Source organism: Barbus barbus, assembly GCF_936440315.1.
Source record: "Barbus barbus genome assembly, chromosome: 15".
NCBI lineage: Eukaryota > Metazoa > Chordata > Actinopteri > Cypriniformes > Cyprinidae > Barbus > Barbus barbus.
The window spans coordinates 22359335-22382150 of NC_136743.1; the positions used below are offsets into that span (position 1 = coordinate 22359335).

At 37.9% G+C, this 22816-nt stretch overlaps 1 protein-coding gene across 2 annotated transcripts in view; it reads left to right on the top strand.

The window, feature by feature from the left end:
- Positions 1-868: 868 nt before the first annotated feature.
- LOC306881721 (receptor-type tyrosine-protein phosphatase F-like) overlaps positions 869-22816 on the top strand; it is a 161886-nt gene continuing 139938 nt past the window's right edge. For both annotated transcript variants that reach the window (XM_079435952.1, XM_079435951.1), the window contains exons 1-2: positions 869-1264; positions 16783-16952. In XM_079435952.1, coding sequence (XP_079292078.1) covers positions 16856-16952 — 97 coding nt within the window. In that variant the 5' untranslated portion in view covers positions 869-1264; positions 16783-16855. The remainder of the gene's footprint in view (positions 1265-16782; positions 16953-22816) is intronic.

The following is a 22816-nucleotide window of genomic DNA, read 5'->3' on the forward strand; positions in this document are numbered from 1 at the left end:
TTTCTCTCTTTCTTCCATTAATTTCTTCATTTGCTTATTCTGTTTTTCATTATTTCGAGTTTTGTGTCTTGCTTGTTTGCTCTTTTGGTTGTTTATATGTTCTTTTCTGTTCTTTTGTTCTATCCTTCACCCTCTATTTTGCTCATTCTTTCACGCTTTCTTTTTTATTTCGCTTAGTTTCTTTAATTTCATTTAATTGTTCTCTTGTTCTTTCTTTTCTCTATTTTAACGTTTGTTTAGGGTATTTTTTGTTTGCTCTTTTCTTTCTTTCTTTCTTTCTTTCTTTCTTTCTTTCTTTCTTTCTTTCTTTCTTTCTTTCTTTCTTTTTCTTTCTTTCTTTCTTTATTTTCTGCTTTCTTTCTTCCTTTGTTTCACTCTTTTTTGTTAATTAATTTGCTTCTTTCACTGTTTTCATTTGATTCGTTATTTGTAGTTTCTTTCTTTCTTTCTTTCTTTCTTTCTTTCTTTCTTTCTTTCTTTCTTTCTTTCTTTCTTTCTCTCTCAACATTTAAATACATTTTTAAGTGCATTACATTTGTTGTCATGTTTATTATACATTTATTTTTTATTTATATTGTTTATATTTTTTGGCAGTTTATCTTAAATTGTTGACCCAATTTAAAGTTCAGGCATAGCATTTTATTTCCAAATTCTCTCCACATGACGTATCAAATCATGATTCCATCGTAACACGATTAAACATTAACATTTAAGTCCTGGCAAGGTTCCTGATGAGTCAGTGAACACACGGGCAAGCACGTACAACCTTTACACACAGGTGAGTAAAAACAACCCTTTAGTCCATTTGCAAGGAAAGTACTCTGCTAGCCCCTGTTCTTGACATCACACTGGCTCCACCCAGACTGACGCCCACTCACTGTTCACAGACAGTGTGTGAAGAAGCTTCCCTCAGGAAGGACTACAATCATCTCTCTCCACAATCAACAAGAGTTTTACCACACCACTGGGGAAAACTACTGAAACAAGTTAACATTTATGAACTGTGGATAAAAACACGACTCGTTTGATGTCAGTTATACACTTACCGGATTGAATATCAAGGAAAAAAAGCTCTGTGTATTCTGTTCCACTTGAAGCCGTTAATAAGGATCTCCCCACCTGGATGAAACGTGCGTAAGGATTTGAATATTTTGGCAATCGCTTTTGGGAATAACAGTCAAGGGAAGAAGAAAACATTCAGGATTTAAGTAAAGGATTACTTTTTCTCACATTTCCTCTGGATATTTTCTATATATTGTAATGGGTAAGTTAAATCAACACTTGCAGTAATCTAAGTTATATATATATTTTTTTCTTTACAAAAAATACATAGATCACTTTTTCTTTCTCTTACACTGGTAATTTTTAAAATGTACTTGCCTTAAAGGAGTCTCTTAATCTTTTAACTTTGTCTTAACTTTGTTTCACTATTGCGGCGGTTTTTTCTGCTTCTTCCAAAGGACTTTTTTCCCTCTCTCTTTTGTCCTTTTATTGTCACTTGTTAAACCAAAACAATACTTTTACTTTGGCTCTATTGGCTACCTCTTTGGCACATTGCCCCTGTCTGGTGTGAGCCCTCCTTTGTTTTTGTTTTTTTCAGTGGACTTTGAATAGAGAGCCGTCGAGTGTCCCCTAGCTACCACTGATATGACGTGAGAGACCCTGCTGTGAGACCACATGAAGTCTCAGGCCAAACAACCCGTTTTTCCAGTTGTCTTAGTTGTCTTTATCTCCCTGCCTGATCCTGTCTTAACGTTCTGGATGGTTTATGGCCCGGCAAGTTCCTTTTTTTTTTGTCAGTTCAGGAGAGACTACACCATTGATTAAAGGTGAAAGAAGAAAATTATAGGCTTTGCTGTGAGTTGTAGCATTGTTGAAATGGCCGTCTCCCTTATAACTCCAGATGCTAATGGAGACGGATGAAAATTAGCTTTTGTCTGCTTGAGATATATTTATGAAAGCCGGAACCATTTTAAAAAACATCCCTGTGAAATTAATGTGAGTTTGGCTCTTTCACCTTTCTGCGGTAGCTCAATACAATGAGCAAAGTGGGGGTTACACAATAGGTTCCTTGCTCAACTTTGGGTGCGTCTTTATCAGGAAAAAAGGTGCTTCCAGTGGCTTCTTTCCCTCTTAGTTTTCTGAAGGTGGAAAGTTGGGAAGGAACAGAGTGTAAAGATAGCACGCCTGTCTCGCTTTGTTTAGCATGAAAAGCTGAGACCTCCTGGGGCTGTGCCTCAGAGAACCGAGAGTTGCTCTCTCAAAGTTGTGCACAATTTTAACCATTGCTGTCTCTTGTGATTGTTAATCATTCACCGGCACAGACTTGCAACTCTTAAACGGGGCGGGGCGGGGCGGGGCGGGGGGGGTTGAGAACAGAGCCTGATAAAAGCTTTTTAAAGGAAAAGTTTCTTGAATCAAAACCACTCTGATCTTTGCATCTACTTGCCCACCTCTGCATTAAAAAAAACCCAGAAAACAGGAGCCCAACAGGAGTTTTTGGTCTTATCTGTAGTGGCCGACCCCCTCGTCTGTCACTCTTGACCTCCCACATACAGGCTGGTGACCTGAAATTCTTCTTTTACAGCTCTGTCACAGTCGTGTGGCCAGCTGCTCTTCTCAGTAAAGTGTGGGATCACACCAAATAGTGAAGGTCTCAACATACAACATGATAAATAATGTTCTTGTGGTGCCATTTTTTGTGTTTGAAGGTGGCGGTTTAAATTTTGAGTGGAATAAAATCAATATTGTTATTTTATTTCGAATAAATTCATTTGCTGGTTCCACTGGAATGTCAGATTATTTAAAAAATGTTGCAGTGCTACTTTGATGTAGGTCTTTATGAGTAAAGTGTAGTTGAATAAGTGTAATTGAAGTTTGATTAGAATGATAATTTTGTATAATTAAATGTATTTATCCTTGCTATGACTGTTAGCTAAAACAAATAATGTAAACCGGTTTTCCCAGATGAGTGACGTTGAAATGACAGTTGAATAGACTTTCCTCCTCATTTAGCTGGTTTATATAAACATGTGTGCTGTGTGATATCTGGCATACATTTAAAGAAATTCCTTGTCATTTATACGTCTCGTGTCAGGTATTCACTTAAGAGTTTCTGTTATTCAGTGTTCCGCATTTCCATTCATGGTTCGTCTATTGAGAGAAAGTCTAGTGGGTCATGACGGTATCGTCATTGTCATTCAGTGAATCTCTGGGATTTCTCTGGGATATGGAGAGAATCTCTGGGAAATGAGGCACCGTGAGTGTTTGGGTCTCCAAAGAGGGTTCAGCAATAAAGATATTTTCTGTTAGCCTGGTCGAGCCAGTAGTTTAGATCTTACTTGGTCGGCCAACATTTTCACTGGCCCACAAAAAATTACACATTTTATTTTCTCCCTTTTTTGTGCTCCAGAAAAACTGTTTACATTTTTCATATTATAATATTATAATAATAATAAAAATAATATTTAAAAAAATATAAAAATAATATTTTCATGTTTCTTTAAATTAAAAAAATATATATATTTTATTTATTAATTTATAATTTATATAAATTTCAAAGTCTATTTTCTTCTTCTTTTAAATATATTTTCAACAGCTAGAAAATATACAGCTATAATATATCCATGAAAACTCTTTATAAATACTTTTGCTGATTATTTTATTATAATAATAATAATAATAATTATTATTATTATCCAATAGAGATAAGTGTATATTCCATTAACTTGCCCAAAACGATCTCTCATTGGCCTCGGGCCAGCAGGCCGCCCTTATTATTAAGTCCTGTCGTACATTATTGGTTACTGTCTCTGGCAGCCACCGTGAGATGGTGCAGTTTTGCTGAGACAGGGCTGGAACGATGCATGTGAGATCTAAGGGCTACATTTGGATTTGAGAAACATCACAGCTGTAGTAACACTGACCTCATAGTTTACTGATTAGCCACACTCTTAAATTAAGAGCAATACAAGTTGGTATCGTATCTTTTAAAGAATGCTTTTTTTTTAAAGAGGGTGTCTTTTGTTTAGAGTAAAGCTCCTCTTTTTGTCATCAGCACTTCATTGAATAGGGTGTGATTACCTCTGTTGTTCAAATAATTTCTCTTTGAGAGCGTTGAAGTAATTAGCATTCACAAACATGCGTCTCTAACTCCAAGTGCTCACCACTCAAATATCCATATTTTACGCCTGTTAATATTCATCCAAACAGCAAAAGTCAAATCCACTATTCAGAGTACAAATTAAATTTTATGACACATTTAATATTATGAGAGATAGATCTGAAATAACCGCACAAATCCTCTTTATTAAAGACATTACCCTGCGTACACAGGAGCTCGTTTTGCTCCTAAATTATCTTGTTATGGACGTGCTGATTGAAACACCTCCATTTGGCGGAGTCTAAATGTTTGTAATAACGGTCAGTGAGTGGTCCGTCGATGATATTCCCAGGTCTTTGCATGACTAGAGACTTCAAATAAGTGGTTTGAGGGGACCTCTGTACTCTGCATGTTAAAATTCAAATGTTAGTACTTTGCAATTGCGTAATGGCAGAGGCAAACGTTGCGTAAGAAACAGATTGTATGTAAATATGTAGGTTTTAATGTCTCTAAACTTTTGGTGGTTTTATTTGATCTCTGTTGTGAAAAATTGCAGCTGTCACAAAAAGTGATGCAAGGAGTCTTGTCTTTGTATAAGGCAAAGACTTTAGGAGGTTTGCTGAACCAAATTTTCCGAAGCTTTTTCAAACCCAACACCATTATTACAGGTGTAGACAATACTGGCCAAAGCGCACACACCTCAGGAGCCACAACTAATAATAGTGTGAGGGTAATACCTGTCAGAGCAGTTTGTTCAATTGCTTTATATTACCTTTAGGGTATATGACGCTCTGTTTGTGAATGAGAAAACATTTAATTTCTTTGCTAGACAATTGAATTTACCTACAACCCCACCGTGCAACAGCAATGTCATTTGGTATCAACAGCATTAGTTTTCATGAGTGGCTCTTTCCCCTGCTTTAGTCATCCTCCTCCCTTCCCCAGAATGCTTTGCACAGCAAGATCCCGGAATTTGATGACTTGTTTTGGATATTCAAATGAGAATGAATTCATTTCGTTAGCATGATGTCTTTATTTTCCGTTTTCGGTAGCTCTGGGTATGAATTATATCTTGAGGCAATGACATCTGACAACAAAAACCTCACAACATTTACCTTAACAAACACTTTACGCCTTTAGGAACCCAAAATCTTTTCACAATTTAGAAGATCGTTTTGTGCAAAGGTGCCATACCCGACAGATGGCGTGAATTGGATGAATGTACTGGAGAGCTCGGTGCCCTCCATGAATCTTATCTTAGCTAAAGCATCCCACACTCAAAAACCAGAGGACGGACTCGGCTTGCTAATGGGATTGCTAATCCTTAGTTTGTTTCCATGTAAATCTTCCCGCTAATGGAGATCCCCCTGCCCTAGTAAATAAAAGTGATTTAGCTAGTTTTCCTGGCAAGCTGTTAGTGAGTAGATTGGGATTGTGAGGAGCGTAACTATAATATGAAAAGAAAGCAAACATCTAAATCTCAAGAGCTGGGCAGCTAGACTTTGCATTGAAAGCAGAATCATATGCTTAAGTAAGTGCTTTGGAGATCTACAGGTACATCTAAAAAAAATTGAATACCGTGAAAAACTGCATTTTTTTGTAACTTATTTCAAAAAGTGAAACTTTCATATATATTTTACATTCATAACATGTAAAGTAAGATATTTCAAAAGTTTTTTTTGCTTTAATTTTGATGATTAGAGCTTACAGCTCATGAAAGTCAAAATCCAGTATCTCAAAATATTAGAATATTTATATTTGAGTTTCATTAAACGACCATCTCTACAGTATACATTCAGGGTGTCTCTTGTTCTTTGAAACCACAATAATGGGGGAGACCGCTGACTTGGCAATGGTCCAGAAGACGAACATTGACACCCTCCACAAAGAGGGTAAGTCACAGAGGGTCATTACTGAAAGGTGTGGCTGTTCACAGAGTGCTGTATCAAAGCATATTAAATACAAAGTTGACTGGAAGGAAGAAATTGGGCAGGAAAAGGTGCACAAGCAACAGGGATGGCCACAAGCTTGAGAATACTGTCAAGCAAAGCTGATTCAAACACTTGGGAGAGTTTCACAAGGAGTGGATTGAAGCTGGAATCAGTGCATCAAGAGTCACCAAGCTCAGACGTCTTCAGGAAAAGGGCTACCAAGCCACTTCTGAAACAGAAACAACGTCAGAAGCATCTTACCTGGGCTAAGGAGAAAAAGAACTGGACTGTTGCTCAGTGGTCCAAAGTCCTCTTTTCAGATAAATTTAAAGTTTGCATTTCATTTGGAAATCAATGTCTGGAGGAAGACTGGAGAGGCACAGAACCCAAGCAAGTCCAGTTTGAAGTTTCCACAGTCAGTGATGATTTGGGGTGCCGTGACGTCTGCTGGTGTTGGTCGATTGTATTTTATCAAGTCCAGAGTCAATGCAGCCGCCTACCAGGAGATTTGGGAGCACTTTATGCTTCCATCTGCTGACAAGCTTTATGGAGATGCTGATTTGCTTTTCCAGCAGGACTTTAGCACCTGCCCACAGTGCCAAAACCACGTGGTTTGTTGACCATGATATTACTGTGTTTGATTGGCCAGCCAACATGCCTGACCTGAACCCCATATGGAATCTATGGTATATTTTCAAGAGAAAGATGAGAAACAGTCGATCCGACAATACAGATGAGCTGAAGGCTCAATAGTGCCTCAGCAGAGCCACAGGCTGATCGCTTCCATGCCATTCCTCACTGATGCTGGAGTTTGTGCTAAAGGAGCCCCGACAAAGTATTGAGTGCATAAATGAACATACTTTAAAGAACTTGAACTTTACTGCTTTGCAAATCCTTTTTTTGATTGATCTTAGAAAATATTCTAATATTTTGAGATACTGGATTTTGACTTTCATGAGCTGTAAGCTTTAATCATCAAAATTAAAAAAAAATTAATTTTTTTTTTTTGAAATGTCTTACTTTACTAATCTAAAAGATATATGAAAGTTTCACTTTTTGAAATAAGTTAAATGCAGTTTTAAAAAAGTTTAAAAAAATAAAAATGCAGTTTTTCACGATATTCTAATTTTTTGAGATGTACCTGTATCTGGGCTTTAGAAGTTGTCTTAAACTTTGACATTGTTTTCCAGTTAACATTTGCTGACCGTTTTTATAGTATTTCTTGAAATCTGAAGTCAATAACGTATATGAGTGTCTAAGATAAAGGAAAAATCTTTTTAAAAACCTAGTTTTTATTTAAAGTATTTTCTTTATTTTACCATTTTTAACTTTATGTCCCCTAAAATATCAAAATGAAATATAATTCAGATATTTATAAGAAAAAAAAACAAAAACAAAACATGTTTATCATAGATGAGGCACATTCAAATCATTGGGTGAAATGCATTTTTTAAATAAGTAAAGAGGTCCAAACAGAAATGAGTGTCATGCCATTGACCCATTTACCTATGAAAAAGCAGACTTATAGTATTTGTATTGCTTTTATTTATAGTTTGAAATCTTTGGGTATCATATTTACATTTGATTCTGACTTCTGCATTTGTTTTCCTTTTTTAAAACTCTTTATTCCATTTTAGACTGAATAATGATTAGACAAGATGTCCTTTATGTTGATGGGTGGGATTCTGTCATTTAGTGACATGTGGCATCCTCAAACATTACTGGATAATCAGATCCTAATGAACATTGACATTTTGACACTAAACCATGTGAACACCATAGTTGGGATGTGGACAAATCCCTGTCTCTGAGAACTAAAATCCCAGTGTGACACAAAGACATCTTGGCCATTTTCTGACCTGACAGGAGCTGGGATTTTTTTATTTTTTTGTTTTTTACTTGGTCCCTCTTGCTGCAACTCTCATGCTAGGTCCATTGAACAACCCTAAACAAAGGGTGTCCGGTGACACATTTATTTGCTTCAGCTCACATATCTGCATTCTTGTTCATTTATTTTATACAATGTGGAGTGTCCTACCTTCACTTTTTTTTTTTTTCTTTTTTTTTTTATACAGTACATTGCAGTGATGCAAACAACCTGGTGTTCGTAAGTAAATGTGGGTGTTTCTCATGAACAGTGTTTGCTTAAACATGAGTCTGTGCATGTTGTTCTGTTGGCAGAGCTGCAGAACCTGTTTGAGATGAGGGCCAACATTGCGTGTCTGTTGAAGAGGTAATTGATAGTCTGAGAACTGTTTTTACTGCAGGTACATCCACCCTGCTGGGGGTGAGGGGGTGGGTGGGTGTATGTAGCAGTGAGTGCAGAGGAGTGAAAATCGAAGAGCACCGAGTGGGAAAAGAAGGTCTAGACAGTGTGGAAGAGGCGGGAGATGGATAGCGAAGTAGTAGATGGATGACCTAAACAAGATGGATTTTATGTCAGGTTCCGGACAATCTATTTCATACGACACATTACAGTGCCGGCATGTCTCGGCCAAGCAGATGGAAGGATTTCTATTTTTGCCAGGTAATGGCTGAGATGTGAAATAGTCTTTACCCTCAAGATTCACAGCATCTCAAACTGAAAATAGGGAGGATGTTGTCAGATGTCGGCTGTCAGCTAAACAGACGGTCACCCCTTTACCGACAACACTGAGGGCTTCAAGGTGAAATATTAAGCAGAATCTATCTTTTAGGTACTTACTGATTAAAAACGATGTTTTTTTTTTAATCTATCTGTCTGGTGTAATTACTCTGGACCATCTGGGTTTACGTGACCCCGAGTAGAAGTACTTTCTGCATTTTTATTTTCAAAAACAGCTAGACCAGTGGTGCCCAAAACTATACAAGAAGGGCCAATGTCCTGCTGATGGTCCTGCCCAAAAACACTTGCCTGGAAGCTTCTAATATGCCTGAATACCCTGATTAGCTGATTTAGGTGTGTTTAATTAGGATTGGAGCTAAACTCTGCAGGATAGTTGCCGGATTGGACCAGGTTCAGAGTCTTAAGATGGTTTTTAGAAGTAGGCTATTTTATTTATTTTTTTTAATTGAGGAGCAGGGCAATTGCGCTCAAAAAACAAATCTAGGTTAAGGGTTATTAGTAGTGCGCCTTTGTGTCCCATCCCTAATGGTCATGATGTGCACCTCAAAGTTATAAGCGGGTGTGTTTGTGGTTCAATGGCTTGTTTTGTCAACCAAGTGCACATTTAAGTGGTATAATTGATTGACCTTGTCTCGTACTGTTGTTCTTCAATCACATCTGATTTTTTTTTGAGTACATCAGCTCAAATTCAATTGGCAGGTTGTAGCTGTTATTATAATTTGAGTGAGAGGTTTCACCTTTTGTCTCAAAGCGGTCCTTCAATTCTTTTATAGCACTGATGGGGAGGGAAACAGTGTGGCAGTATAAACCCATTTTGCAGAAAAGCACATTGACTCTGCTTTGGAGACGGAGGCTATGGTGGCTCTTTTGATCTCGTTCCTTTCAAGTGAAACCCTGGGTAATTTGCCTGTCGTGGTCAAAGTGAGTCACAAGCTGTCAGAGAAACCCTTTATGCTGTGGAGAGTTTCAGTGAAAAGCAACTATCAGGCTAATCCCTCTCTTCTTCTTCTCAGCTTCGCTGTGCACTGCCCCGTTAGTTACAACCATCGCCAAGTTGGAGTGAAAGAAACTAATGACTTCATCTGCATGAAATAAGGGAACAGAACACGTTCCCTTACCTGTCGCTCTCACTGGTGGGAAGCAACACCACAGGCTTGTATGATTCACCCCTGAATGCTAATGGAGCTCCCCAGCTTGCCTCCATGTTGGTTTCTCTTCAGAAAGGCAGCTAATAACCCATATCGAGTCTGATCTGCCAACTTCTTGGAAGCTGAGCCTCATTTAAATTCTGTCCCCTGGTTACAGGCGTGTTCAAGAAGCAGCCACTTGCCACCTCGCCGGTCTGCGGTTTGTTGGTTTGTCTTGGACGAGAAGTCTGTTAGTGCTTGAATTAGACTTGTGCTCTCATGACAGTCGTCCCTGACGTCTGCTGCCCTGTGACATCGCCTCTTCCTCCTCCCAATCGCTGCTTGCTCTTTTACATTTTAAATCCGGAGCCTCACGAGACCGATGGGGATATAGCTCCATCTGCCACAGCTGTCTGTTGTTGAGCCGAGAGACGGAAAGAGAGAAAGGCAGCGGACCCCACAGCGAGATGCATCCACAGCTTGCCCACACCTGTATGACTTGCTCGGCAGGAAGCAGATGTTTGGCGTAGTTTGCAGAATGAATGGCGGTTTGATTATGAGATTTGTTTGTTTGCGAGTCCTTGAGTCAACCTAAAACCTGATAAGGTGTTCCTCCACTGCCTGATCTTCATATCCAGCTGTGTAAATGGATGAGTTGTACCTGTGAAATCTCATTTGCCTTATTTGCTGCGTAATTAGAGGAGATAATGACTCCCAGGTTAACCTGTTTTCCCATGGCGATCATCCTGTTTTCATCCTTTAGAATGTTCCCCTACTAAAAATTGGTGCAGTGTATGCTAACAGGCCTCCTACGGTTAATCCCATCTTTGTCTTAACCCGGTGAAGGACTTACGCCCTCAGAAAACAATGGGTCTTGCATCCCTTCCAGTCAAGGAGAACGTTTGCACATTATCAAGAGTATTTTTTTTTTTCACAAACGTGACCAGAAAACCAGTATTGTGAACCAAATTCTTGCCCCACCTGAGTTTCTACAAAGGATTGTGTTTCAGGGCTGGACTGGAGACTTGAAGAAAGCCACCTGCGTTTGTAATTGCTAACTTCAGGCTTTATGCCATTCTCTGTTACTTTCTTTAGAGTCACTTGTCTGAAGATTGATTAGGTCTTAGTTTTCAGATAGATGTTCGACTTTGCAGCTCTCGCTCTCATGCTGTGTCTTCAGCAGTGATGGAGGATGTGGTGCTGATGATTGGTTGATAAAGTGAAATATCTGTTTCTATTGGAAACGTTCCTTCTTAAAGGGCTGTTTTTAATCTCCTAGAATTTTTCAATGAGTTTTGCTCAAAGAATATAATTCAATGACCAAGCAGCTTGAACTTTTGGCCAATGACAAACATTTGGGTGAGTCACATTCAGAAAAAAAGAATGTCACAATAAAAATACATAATATTTAATGGTCCTGAAAAGAAGCTTTGTTTTTTAAAGCAAACTATTATTTCTTTATATGTTCTATTGATTTAGGGTTAAATTATGTATCCAGATATGTTTTTGACAAATTGTTGTGAGTATTCACTAGGGTTGTGCCAATAGACGATTGTGTATTGTGTATCATCGGTAGTCAGAGATATCGCCTGTGGCTTGTTTGTTCCATCATATTTCTTTTTCTGCGTTTTTATAGTGTTGCGCATTATAACCAATTGCACGCGATTCAGTTGAGTTTATGAATGCATTGACCAATCAGAGGCATTCAGATGAGTCATCACCGAAGCACTAGAGTTTTGTTGTTGAGTGCAAGCTCGCTGACTGTATTCGGCTGTCTCGCGAATGATTTCATCATAAACAACAAAGTGCAGATGTACATGCGATGTAAGTTTAAGATATTTATTCATCATACAGTGTAGACAGCTTAACTGTTTATAATGATTTTATTAATGTAATTTAATTCTTTCCTCGTTTTCTGTAGCTGCTGTTTGGATAACTGAGGAAATATAAGCATTATAATCAGTAAGTTACAATGTTTCTATCAAATTGTTATCATGTTAAATACAAATCTGTCATATTAAAAATATTTTATATATTTAGTTAATAGATTACACTAACATTTGCCTTTTTTAGCCTTACCCTGAAATTGGTTCACTCTCCGGCTATTAAACGAAGTAAATTATTAAATAAATTAGCGCGATAATATCGTGTATCGGCGATCTCACAGGCTGACAATGGAATGATATGACTATGGAGCATATAGCCCAACTCTAGTATTCACCTCTTTGACATGAAAACGACTTTAAAAATGTCAGATTCCATATTTAAGAGGCATTTTGTTCTAATGAAGTGTTTCATTGTCAAGATGTGCTTATTTAGTCTCCGGCAGTATTGATTCAGGTGTCACAGGTCTCTGTTGACATGCCCTCTGTTTGTTTGTGTGTGGATTGAGCACCGGTGCCGATGCTGAGGGTAAACTTAGCAGGCTGTGGGGGATTCAGAGGCATTGTGTTTCTTTGTCTTATACGTAGTGCTGTCGGCTTTGATTGAGCTCGTTTTGTGTTCAACTCCAGGTTTATAATCAGCTGAGATTCTTTGCAGTTTTCAGTAAAAATAACCTGTTGCACATCAAGTATGTAGCTAGTTGACTCTTTATCTCTTGGTATACTTTTGTGTTTGTATGTTTGTTTTGAAGTTTAAGAAGTAACTGAAGGTTGAACTGCTGGCCAGAACCTTTAGATTATTCATCTAGTAACCAATAGTCCAACTTCAGAGTCCAATTTCATGTATATTTTGCTTACAACTGTCTTTAGTACTTATCCAGTCACATCTATTCAAACCCCGCTGTGTGAGGTCATGTATCTTGGGTCATATTTGGCATTCTCATTAGATAAATGATTTTTTTGTTCACAAAACCTCTTTGCACAATACATTTGCACCTTTGCTTCATGCTGTGACATCAATAATAACTCAACAGCGAATTCCACATCAAGCGTTGCTTCAGTGTGTGTTTCGCTGTGTGTGTAGTACATCTCATTTCTGTTGAATTACTCTGCAATTGATTTGTGGCTGCAGGATGGAATGAGAAGCCTTTTGGTAATCTTCAAAGTATGACAGTAAATCTTCTGGTTATGTCTTATTCAGAGAGCTTTTGCTCCTTTTTATTGGCATTTATACTGAATAAATGACTGAGCTGTCACCACATTTGATGCCATCTATCTAAGATTCAAATGTGATTGCAGGCTCACATCATGATGGAAAGGACTGAGGGAACTACTCACAAAAGAGACCTTAAAGATTGCCTTTCTATTTACGTCTCATGTTTACTGTTGGCGTGACAATACTCAAGGCCGATACATTTTTCAAATGAGTCATATTACATTCCATCACACTGTACTTGAGGGCTTAATGTAATACTTTTAATGTAAACACAGAATTTTTTGATGGAGATATAAACACGCAGTGAAAGAGTTTAAATGTCAAGCACTATATACCAGTGCATCTGGATATAGTCTTGGTCTTGCTTAAAATAAATCACTATTACGGATGCACTGATATGAATTTTGTAGCCAATATGATAACGACTGATTGTATTATGTACCGTTTTGTCTAATAATCTGAAAATTAAACTAGTAAAATGTATAATTTTACAAAATGGTAACCATCCTGATATTTTGGTGGTATGTTTTAGCATAAAAATTTTCCTCAACAAATGCTAATTTGTTTCTCATTGTTTTTTACATTATTTGCTAATTTACATTTGCTAGATGTTTCCACTTTATCAATGAAAAGAATCATTTATCTGAAAGCTTGTGAGCATAAAAGGTTGTTATAAGCTGAACTCGAGCATGTTGTTGTTGTTGTTATTTTGCAGTGCAGACCTCTGTGTCAAGAGAAATCGTCTCCCACATGAAGTGTAGCACCAAGTAATTTGCTTACCTTCCACTTTTATTTGATTTCACCAGATTTACCGTCTCCTGTTTGCTCTCGAAGTTATCTAAGACTTTCTCTTGGGTCATATGTTTTATAAACTTGTCAAAGTATGAAAAATTAAACTTGAACATCAGCGCTGTAGTCGAAATCACCGACCAGACTAAAGCAGGAGCCGTGGCCCGTGCTGTTTATGGTGTCGGACAATTTTCTTCAACACAGGTCTTGTTGTAAGGACTCAGCTTTATCTTCCATAAGACGTCAATAAGGTTGTCTACACAAGGCTCTGCCATAGATCTCCTGTTGTCTTTATCTCTGGATGGGCCATTAAGGAAAAAGCAATCACTGGCGTTGGAGCGGTTGGAAGGAGATGTGCCTGAAGAGTGACAAGGAGAGAAGTGTTTATTTATCCTTGACGGTAGGAACACAGTGGACCTAAGACGTGATTCCTGGGTCGTTCACACTGATGAGACTCTCTACAGAGGCAGGAGTAATGAACCTTTGCTTAGTTACGATGACATATTAGCATGTCACAATGCAAAATTGCTAGTCACGGATTGATCTGTAGGGTAATGTCTGAGTTTGTATTATCTACCAGTTAAGGTCAGTAAAAGACAGAACCCCCCCCCCCCCCAAAAAAAACCCCATTACTTTTGAGCAGCAAAGATGCATTAAATTGATCAATGTTATAAATCAACATTGATTATAATAAAGGTTTCTTGAGCACCAAATCAGCATATTAGAATGATTTCTGAAGGATCATGTTTACACTGAAGAGTGGAGTCATGGCTGCTGAAAATTCAGCTTTATAGAAAGTGTATATTATGCAGTTTTAATTAAATAAATCTTGCTGTCTGGACAGGATGATTTACATGCATTTTATGTAAAAAACAAACAAAAAAAATTCAGTGTTTTTGCTTTACATTAATGGGAATTTGAAGAGGTATATGTGCTTAATTTTCATGACAATTATTCCATAATGAAAATATATAATCATGTTCCTAAAATATGCTTCAGTTGCTTTATTCAAAAAACATTGTATTTTATTTTATTTTTTCTTTTGCTTCTGGGGTGAAATATTACTCACAGTGTCAAGTATCCTTGCACATTTTTGTCCTTTTGCCTCCTGCTACTTCTGCCAATTCACATTTTTGATAAAGCAATCTGTAAGTATGAGCATTTAAACATAAATTTCACACGATAAAAGATGCACATGAATAACTGCAAGTGGCATTTGTTCAATGATGATCCTTATTCAGATAATATTCCTTAATAATCCACTGGATTCATGCTAAAAACACAATAAATTTGAGTAGTGGACGCTAGTTTTCTAAAACGAAACCGTGACTTTTCAACAGCGTAATGAGATTGATGATTGTTTGATCTGGGTTTATTGTGCAATATCACTGATCCTTGGGTACATCTCACATGATGTATATGTTCGCTATGCTATTGTGCTGTTATCAGTTTATTTACTCGTTCTCTCCATAACCTCGGCCCGAACAAACAAGTCAGGCGTGGTGTAAGAGCTCGGTGATTGGCAGGCAGGTTTTAAATGATAGGTTTTTTGACTTTGAGGAATGTATTAAAAAGTGGATCAGTGTTTTCCAAATGTAGATGCTCGAAGTGCAATGCTTGTCTCGATTTTCCCTCTCTATTGGTGACCTAATCAACTGCTATTTTTTGATATGCCTCCAAAGGTAGTGAAGGCTTATTACTAGAATGATTGCTGCAGTGCTGAAACCCCTCCAGGTGTTTTGGTATAACTGAGCAATGACTCAACATGTACGTCGTCTCTTGTTATTTTAGAACACAAACCCTCTTGTCAAGAAAGATTAGCAAAAAGCCTTTTGGATGAAAAAATAAACACTCTTTAAACACCTCCCTGTTAGGATCTGTTTGTTCATTGTTTCTTTTGGCACTCTCTCGTAAACACGGCAGCCAGGCATATCAGCACGCATCCAACATGCATCCGAAATCAGTGTGTTAATAATTGGCTAGTCAACACCTCCTCAGGTGAATTGAGTATTTCTCACTTGAGACTTGAGCCTTTGTTTTTGTTCTATTCACATCCTTGCTTGTTAAAATCACCGGCCACTCACACGGTGGAAATGATTAAACTGATAAGATCAGACAAGTGAACGCATTGATGTCAAAGTGGCAGACGCAATGTTTTCGGACACTTAATTGAAGGTTAATTGCAGTTAAATTAAAATGAATTATAGTTTAAATTTGTAATAAGTCCAATTAGCTGAACTTTGGAGTGTTTTTGACCCACTTATATCTTTATATATAATTTGATAATTCCTTCTGTTGTGTTTGAAATATGGAATTCTGCGAAATGTACTGACAAGCATTTATGGTAAACAAAGAATATTTTAATGTCATTTCTATTGAAACCTGTATGTAAATATTTTTGCAATATTTTAAAATATATTAACTTTAAATGTAATACTGAATAACACACTACAGTTAAAATTCGAATCATACTTGACATGCTTTAGTATGTTAGTCAACATATGAAATGAGTGAGAGATAAAAAAAAGAGATTTAAAATGTACTTTAAACATTTGACATTTACTGTATGATTTTACCCAACACATTGTACTTCAATGTATTTTGCAACTTTTTGTCAGTAACCTCTGGAAAGACGTTCAGCGTGACAAGTTTAATTACTTTAAATTTGAGCAGTTTAGCTCGACAAGCTGCAGTTTCAACATATCTTCCCTATATTTTAGCTCATAGACCTCATAGACCTCGGATATTGTGAGGGCTGATTTAAACCAGCATTCATCCTTAGGGAGCTGTGTGTGTGTGTGTGTGTGTGTGTGGCTATACTGTATTACCTCCACACTTCAGGAGATCCGGAGCCATCTGAACAGAGCCACTTTACAATCTTAATGGGCACCTTCAGTGGCGGCCGGTTATTGGGAATTCCCAATTCTCTCTTGTCCTTTTGATATTTAGCTAACTGGCAGCAGATTATGGGTTTAGTTTACTTTGATAAAAGAGCAGTTGCTTACCTCATTAACCCTGTTGCCCCTAGACAGACCACTCAATTCATCACGCCCGCACTCAATAGTGTACATGCCTGTTTGTCCTACCTTGACTCAAATGCTAACACGTGTTTGTCTCTGTGTTCCTCAGGTTTTAGTCTATGATTGCGTGAGAGCTGCGAGAGCAGAGCGGGGACCGAGGGGGAGCAGTGCCAACCTGGAACATGGTGCCTAATATTTGCACGTCCGTGCCCCTCCTGCCCATTGGGCTTCCTCTTCTGCTACTGCTGAGCTGCGTGCAATTCTCCTCTCAGGCAGACAGTAAGTACAACACTTCAGCTGACTAGTCATTTTTTCCCGTGCCTTTTCCTGTACCTTGTGAAATTGGAAGTGCATTGCATTGTGGAATTGTTTGCAGGCATGAGCGAGCACACTGATGCTTCACTCGCGTGGCACGATATGAACCCGAAATTCAAATAAACCGTTCACCTGAACTTTCGCTGGCTTTTAGATGAGCGATGCAATTCCGTTGATCAGAAAGCCGTTCTCGTGGGCCACACTGCTTTATTGTCCTTGTGAATGAGCGTGTGGATCGCTGAGATGCGGCATGAGTGACATGGCAATGTTGTGGGTGCCACGGGTCGAGCGGGGGTCAAGGCTCAGTTCTGGCATGGGTCAGAGAGCCATTTAATTCACCATGTGACCCGTCTGCACCGCTGTCACAAGGCTGTTGTAATTCCATTAGGCCTCTCTCTCTCGCATCGGCTTGCCCGCCGACTTTCTTTTTCACTTGCTTCGCTTAACTTTTAAATCTTTCTGCCGTTCAGAAAGCTTCTTCTCTTGACTTCTGATGCCACTTTTAAAGTCGCAAAGCCTTTGTGATTGAAAATCTTGCCTCTGCTTTCTCGATGAAGACAAAACGATCTCTGATGCAAAGTAACTCTGAATGTATTTTAAAAAATGTAAAGAAGCACTTTAGTATCTCAAGTGTTTCGAATCTGAAGCATGTCATCAAATCAGTCGTTCTTTTATTCAAATGAAACATTTGATGAGAAATTCTTAATTTTACATTCACATTTAATTATTTAGCAGATGCTTTTATCCAAAGCGACTGACAAATGAAGACAATAGATGCAATTAAACCAAAAAAGTGCAACTGTATGAACAGTAAGTGTTCTGAAGTGCTGTTAGTCTAATGCTGTAGCCTAAATGTATAGTTTTAATTTTGTATATTTTTTTCACTAGCAGGGAACAGTCAAGGTAAAGGTCAATTAAAGTGACTTAGTGCTTCTTTGGGATGGCACCACAATCTGCTAGCAGAACACAAGCTTGAAACATGAATTGAACATGCAGCCAAAATTGACTTTCTTAATGCATGTGCAGTTTATGCCTAAAAAATCATCTTCGTAATCATTTTTCAAAATATAATATAAATATTATTATAACTTCCAAATACAATTTACATGTACTTTTGTACGAGGAAATTCTGTGGGCAAAATTTAGTCCTTTGCAATATGATTGTAAACAGTCTGAATTTTGATTTAGGCTAAATATTTTCCCATCCGAGTTTCACATTAGATTTAATTTTGTTGAAATCTTACACACACATTTGCTGTTTACACCAGTATTTTTGCTGACATTTTGCTACTGTGACCACGTCTTACCATATTTGTTTTTACAGTCTTGATTTTCCTGTTTTGCTGTGTAATTCAGAGATGCATTGTATATCAAATATGACATTGTATATTTAATTATTTTTTTATATGCAGATTAACTTTGCTATAATCTAACATTCGTCTGAAACACTGACTTATGAATTATTGATTTTAGTGTCTTATTCTTGTATTTATTTAGACTAAAACAGTGTAGAATTTTAATATTGACTATTTATCAGTTATCGCTAATAACATGGAAATAATGATTGTTTGAATTTTAATACCAGTGCATCCCAATGAAAAACAGGTTACATGCGCCTAACCAGAATAAAGACAGTCGTTGTCACACTGTCAACAAACTTTTGACATTTTTTGCTTATTCCTATCTTGAGTTTTGTGTGTTTTGTTCAGCATTCTCCCTCTTCATGTCTAGCACATTAACACAGCACCCTCATTAGTGTCATCACATGCTGCTGTAGACCAGCTGCTGTAGGTGCTGTTGATGGTTTGAGAACGAGTCTCCGGGAGCTTTGCTCTAGATTTGACTATACTTAAGGTTTCAGACACCTAAATCCCAGTGTTATACTGCTTTACGGTGATGCTTCTTTGGTATAAATACTTTGTAAAGATGTTCAAACAAATAAAACTTAAAAAATAGAGGGGAGGTTAAATATTGACTGCCACGAATAGTCTTTTTTGTGTTGTTGTCTGTAATCAGAGAGGGTTGAGTTGCTCAACATGAAAGAACTGGCTTTGCAACGCTCTGAATTATAGGGCAGTGGAGCCAGAACTACAGGGTGGGGCGTTGTGAACGTTGATCACCATGGTAACAGATTCTACCTAAATCAGACGGATGAAAAATTAAGGCACCTTCTTATTCTGAATGCTCACAGAAGTCAAAATTACTCAGATGGCAAAGGAGCTCCTGCGAGGAGACTGAGGGCTGTTCCTCGAGCCTTGTTTAGGTAGTTATGTCTCATTTGTGTGATTTAAAGCCACCCAGATTGCTTCATTGGGGTCTTCTTCATAGCTGCTTCCTCCAGACATGGTGTCTAGGGTTTACATAACAGTCTCTTCCAGTCTTTAAGAAGTGGTCTTTCTTTCAGCTGAAAGAAGTAAACTAATTAGTAACTGTCCAAAAGATCAATTGGAGATGCAAAGTTTTGTCAAGAAATACGCTGAAATTCAATGTCACAGATTTGGTCTCTATCTATCTATCCATCTATCTATCCATCCATCCATCTGCTAGGAAGTGTTTATCTTGCAACCTCTGAAAACAGCACGATTTATGTAATGAAAAGAAGCATTATTTTTTATACCACTGCAAAAAAAGCAGGCGTAAATTATTATAGAAGCATCAGTACAGGGACTGAAATAAATTGTGTATCATTTTTGAACTGGTTCATTTAAAAGAACCACTTGAACAAACCTAATAAATTGGACCTCGCAATACTTCATTTGAGAGCGTAAACAAAGTAGGTAAAGCATGTTTGAGCATTACCTTGAATATCTCGACTGTAAACTTGTACGCAATACAGTGTTACAAAACAATCTTTTTCATTTTCTTTTTGAGGTGTAAGAAAAATAGCTTCCAGCTTGTTCGAAAAAGTAGCTTGTTGCTTGAAAAGTTATTTTGTTCAAAAGGCACCTATTATGCAAAATTCACTTTTACATGTTCTTTGGGCATAAATGTGTGTTGGCAGTGTGTGAACACAACCACTCTATAATGATAAAAATCTGCCTGCTCCTTTTTTTTTTTTTTAAATCCTAAAAAATAAATCATAAGCCATTTGCAGAATCTGTAAAATGTAACATAACAAGGACACTGTCGTATTAGCAGAGACCCCACCCTGAGTGAACTGCACACAATCCGCCATGTTCAGGGCTCACAAAATCCCTGGTAGCCCTTCGGGCAGGTACTCTTCAGATTCTGGTAGCCCGAAAATTTATTTAACTAGCCCAAATAAAAAAAGACCATAAATGTCAATCAAAAACATTTTCAATACACAAATATCAACGAATAGCAAGGAAAGATTTTTATTTTACTATTTACAGGGTATCTGCAGAATTTTTAAAAATCAATTTAAGGCAATTTATGACTTTTTAAGAACTGCAAAAGTAAAATGAACACCGTATTAGTGGGGTTGGGCAATATCTATAGTAACATATTAAGCCATAAAATGATGTGCATACATTTTGGTAGCCCGATTGTAAAACACAATAGCCCCGGGACGTCGAGCTAGCGATTATTCACTTGCATTATAGGCATTATTCACTTGCACTACAACCAGTAATGCTCCGTAACATGCTTTTTCCGTTAGCTTTCAAATAATTTTGAAGTTAGGACAGCTGTGGGGTTGTCCTAAAGTTAAGACAGTTTTTAGGGTTTTTTGTCAAGTTAGGACGTTTCTGTAATACCCCTTTCCTATCTGTTGTTAAGATAAGATAACGCACTTAGGAAATGCTGTTCTGTAATAGCTTTTTTCCTAAATGTGGTCCTAACTGAAATTACCATGGTTACCAAATTTTAAAGTTAGGATCTTTCTGTAATACGACCCCTGATGTCTATCTTCACGCTAGAGCAGAGTTGGGCAAACTTTTTAGACCAGAGGGCCACATCAAGTTTTGCAGACCAAGTGAAGGGCCGCATGCTAAATCCTTGATAAAAGAACTTTTATTTACAGTGGAGGTATGCATGAAACATATATTATCTGACAGAAACATTTGTCGCGTTATCATTAAACTAAAATTCTTATTTAATATTTATTATTTAGTCAAATTTGCAACAGACAATTTCATTTGCACTGCTATTAGTATGTACATATCAGTCATCATAAAACTGTCTGATTAAAAACTGAAGGAGAACCTTAGTCGTGGATATGAGTGTGTTAATGTGAACAATGAGCCTGGTCCCTTCTCCTTGCAAGGGTGTCAAAGTCTGGAGTGATCTTTGATGGAGAGATCCTCAGGATAGCTGACAAGTTGCCATTTGTTAAATTTGATCTGCTGTGGGATTTGTTGTAGTTCATGACTGAGTAGGTTTGTTCACATACATATGTGGATCCAAATAAAACAAGCATTCTTTGGGCATGTTTTTTAATGTTTGGGATTTTTTTTTTCATCCAGTGACGCATAAAGCTGGTTAACTGGTGCTGTCTGAAACTTCTCCTTCAAAGTACTGTCACACTGCATGTCGATGAGTTCCAGTTGTGTGTCTGGTGGTGCTTTCTCACTGTCAAAAGATAGGGGGTATGAGACAATTCAAGCTCAGTCTTAATTTTTGCAAAGTCTGTGAAGCGACGGGAAAATTCTGAATGCAGGTTGATCAAAGTGCTGCTGTACCTGTCAATGCAAGACTGTGTTATTGGTGTGCTTAGTCCGGTCAGTGTAGGAAAATGAGCGAATTCTCGGCTGGATATCTGTCTGGAGAACAGTACAAGTTTGGCCTTGACGCTTTCACGTGCTGTACAGTTCGTGCACAAAAACGTCCTTTCCCTGAAGTCTCAAATTGAGATCGTTCAGCTGCGTCAGTGTGTCAACACCGAATGCGAGGTCGGCCAGCCAGTCTGTGTCTTGTAATTCGGGGAAGTCGTCAGTTTTGCCAATCATATTGAGGAACGTTGCTATCTCACCTTTTAGCTCCCAGACACGGTGAAACACATTGCCGAGACTTTGTCAAGACTTTGTCCGTTTCGTTAAGCAGCTGAATGAACTGTCGGTGGTTCAGCGCTCTTGCCCGTATAAAGTTGACAAGCTTAACAACCACTTTGACAACATTTTCTAGCTTCAACATACTTTTACACAAGGCTTCCTGGTGTATGATGCAGTGAAGAAATATCAGTTCTTCTGAGTTCAGGGTTTCGTCTTTTACTTTGTCTTGTAACCTTTTTAGCAGTCCAGTGTTTTTACAGGTTTTACAGGTTACAAATCCACGCCCCTGGTCGTTCCCATTATTGATTCCATCCCGAGGAGTTCTTCTGTTATTTCAAAATTTTCGTTTATTCCTCTGACAAAAATCAAAAGTTGAGCAGTGTCTTTGATGTCAGTACTTTGAGTGTCTTTGAGTGTCAAGTGTGATAGAAAAAAGACTGAAGCCGTCCGCTTTTTTTTATTCGGAGAGCAGCTCCTCTGCAATTACTTCCACGCACCTGGTAATTGTTCTCCGCAATAAGCTCATTTTCTCAAACTGACTTTTAGAACCAGGACAAAGTATGTCAGCAGTCTCCACCATACAGTCTTTCACAAATTCTCCATCCGAAAAAGGCTTGCTGTGCTTTGCAATTTGATGTGCCACTACATAACTAGCTTTCGTTACAGATTCTTGAATAGAGCACTGTTTCGTATATGTATTTCACTGGGTTTTTAAGTTTGTGGCAAGTTTTAAAGCCTTGTTCGCCTTTTCTGCAAGTGATAGATTGACAGCATAATGCTTGCTTGAAAAATGACGACTGAGGTTGTAGTCTTTAAAAACCGCAATACTTTCTTGGCATATTAGACATACCGCCTTCTGTCCGATATTGGTGAAGAAGT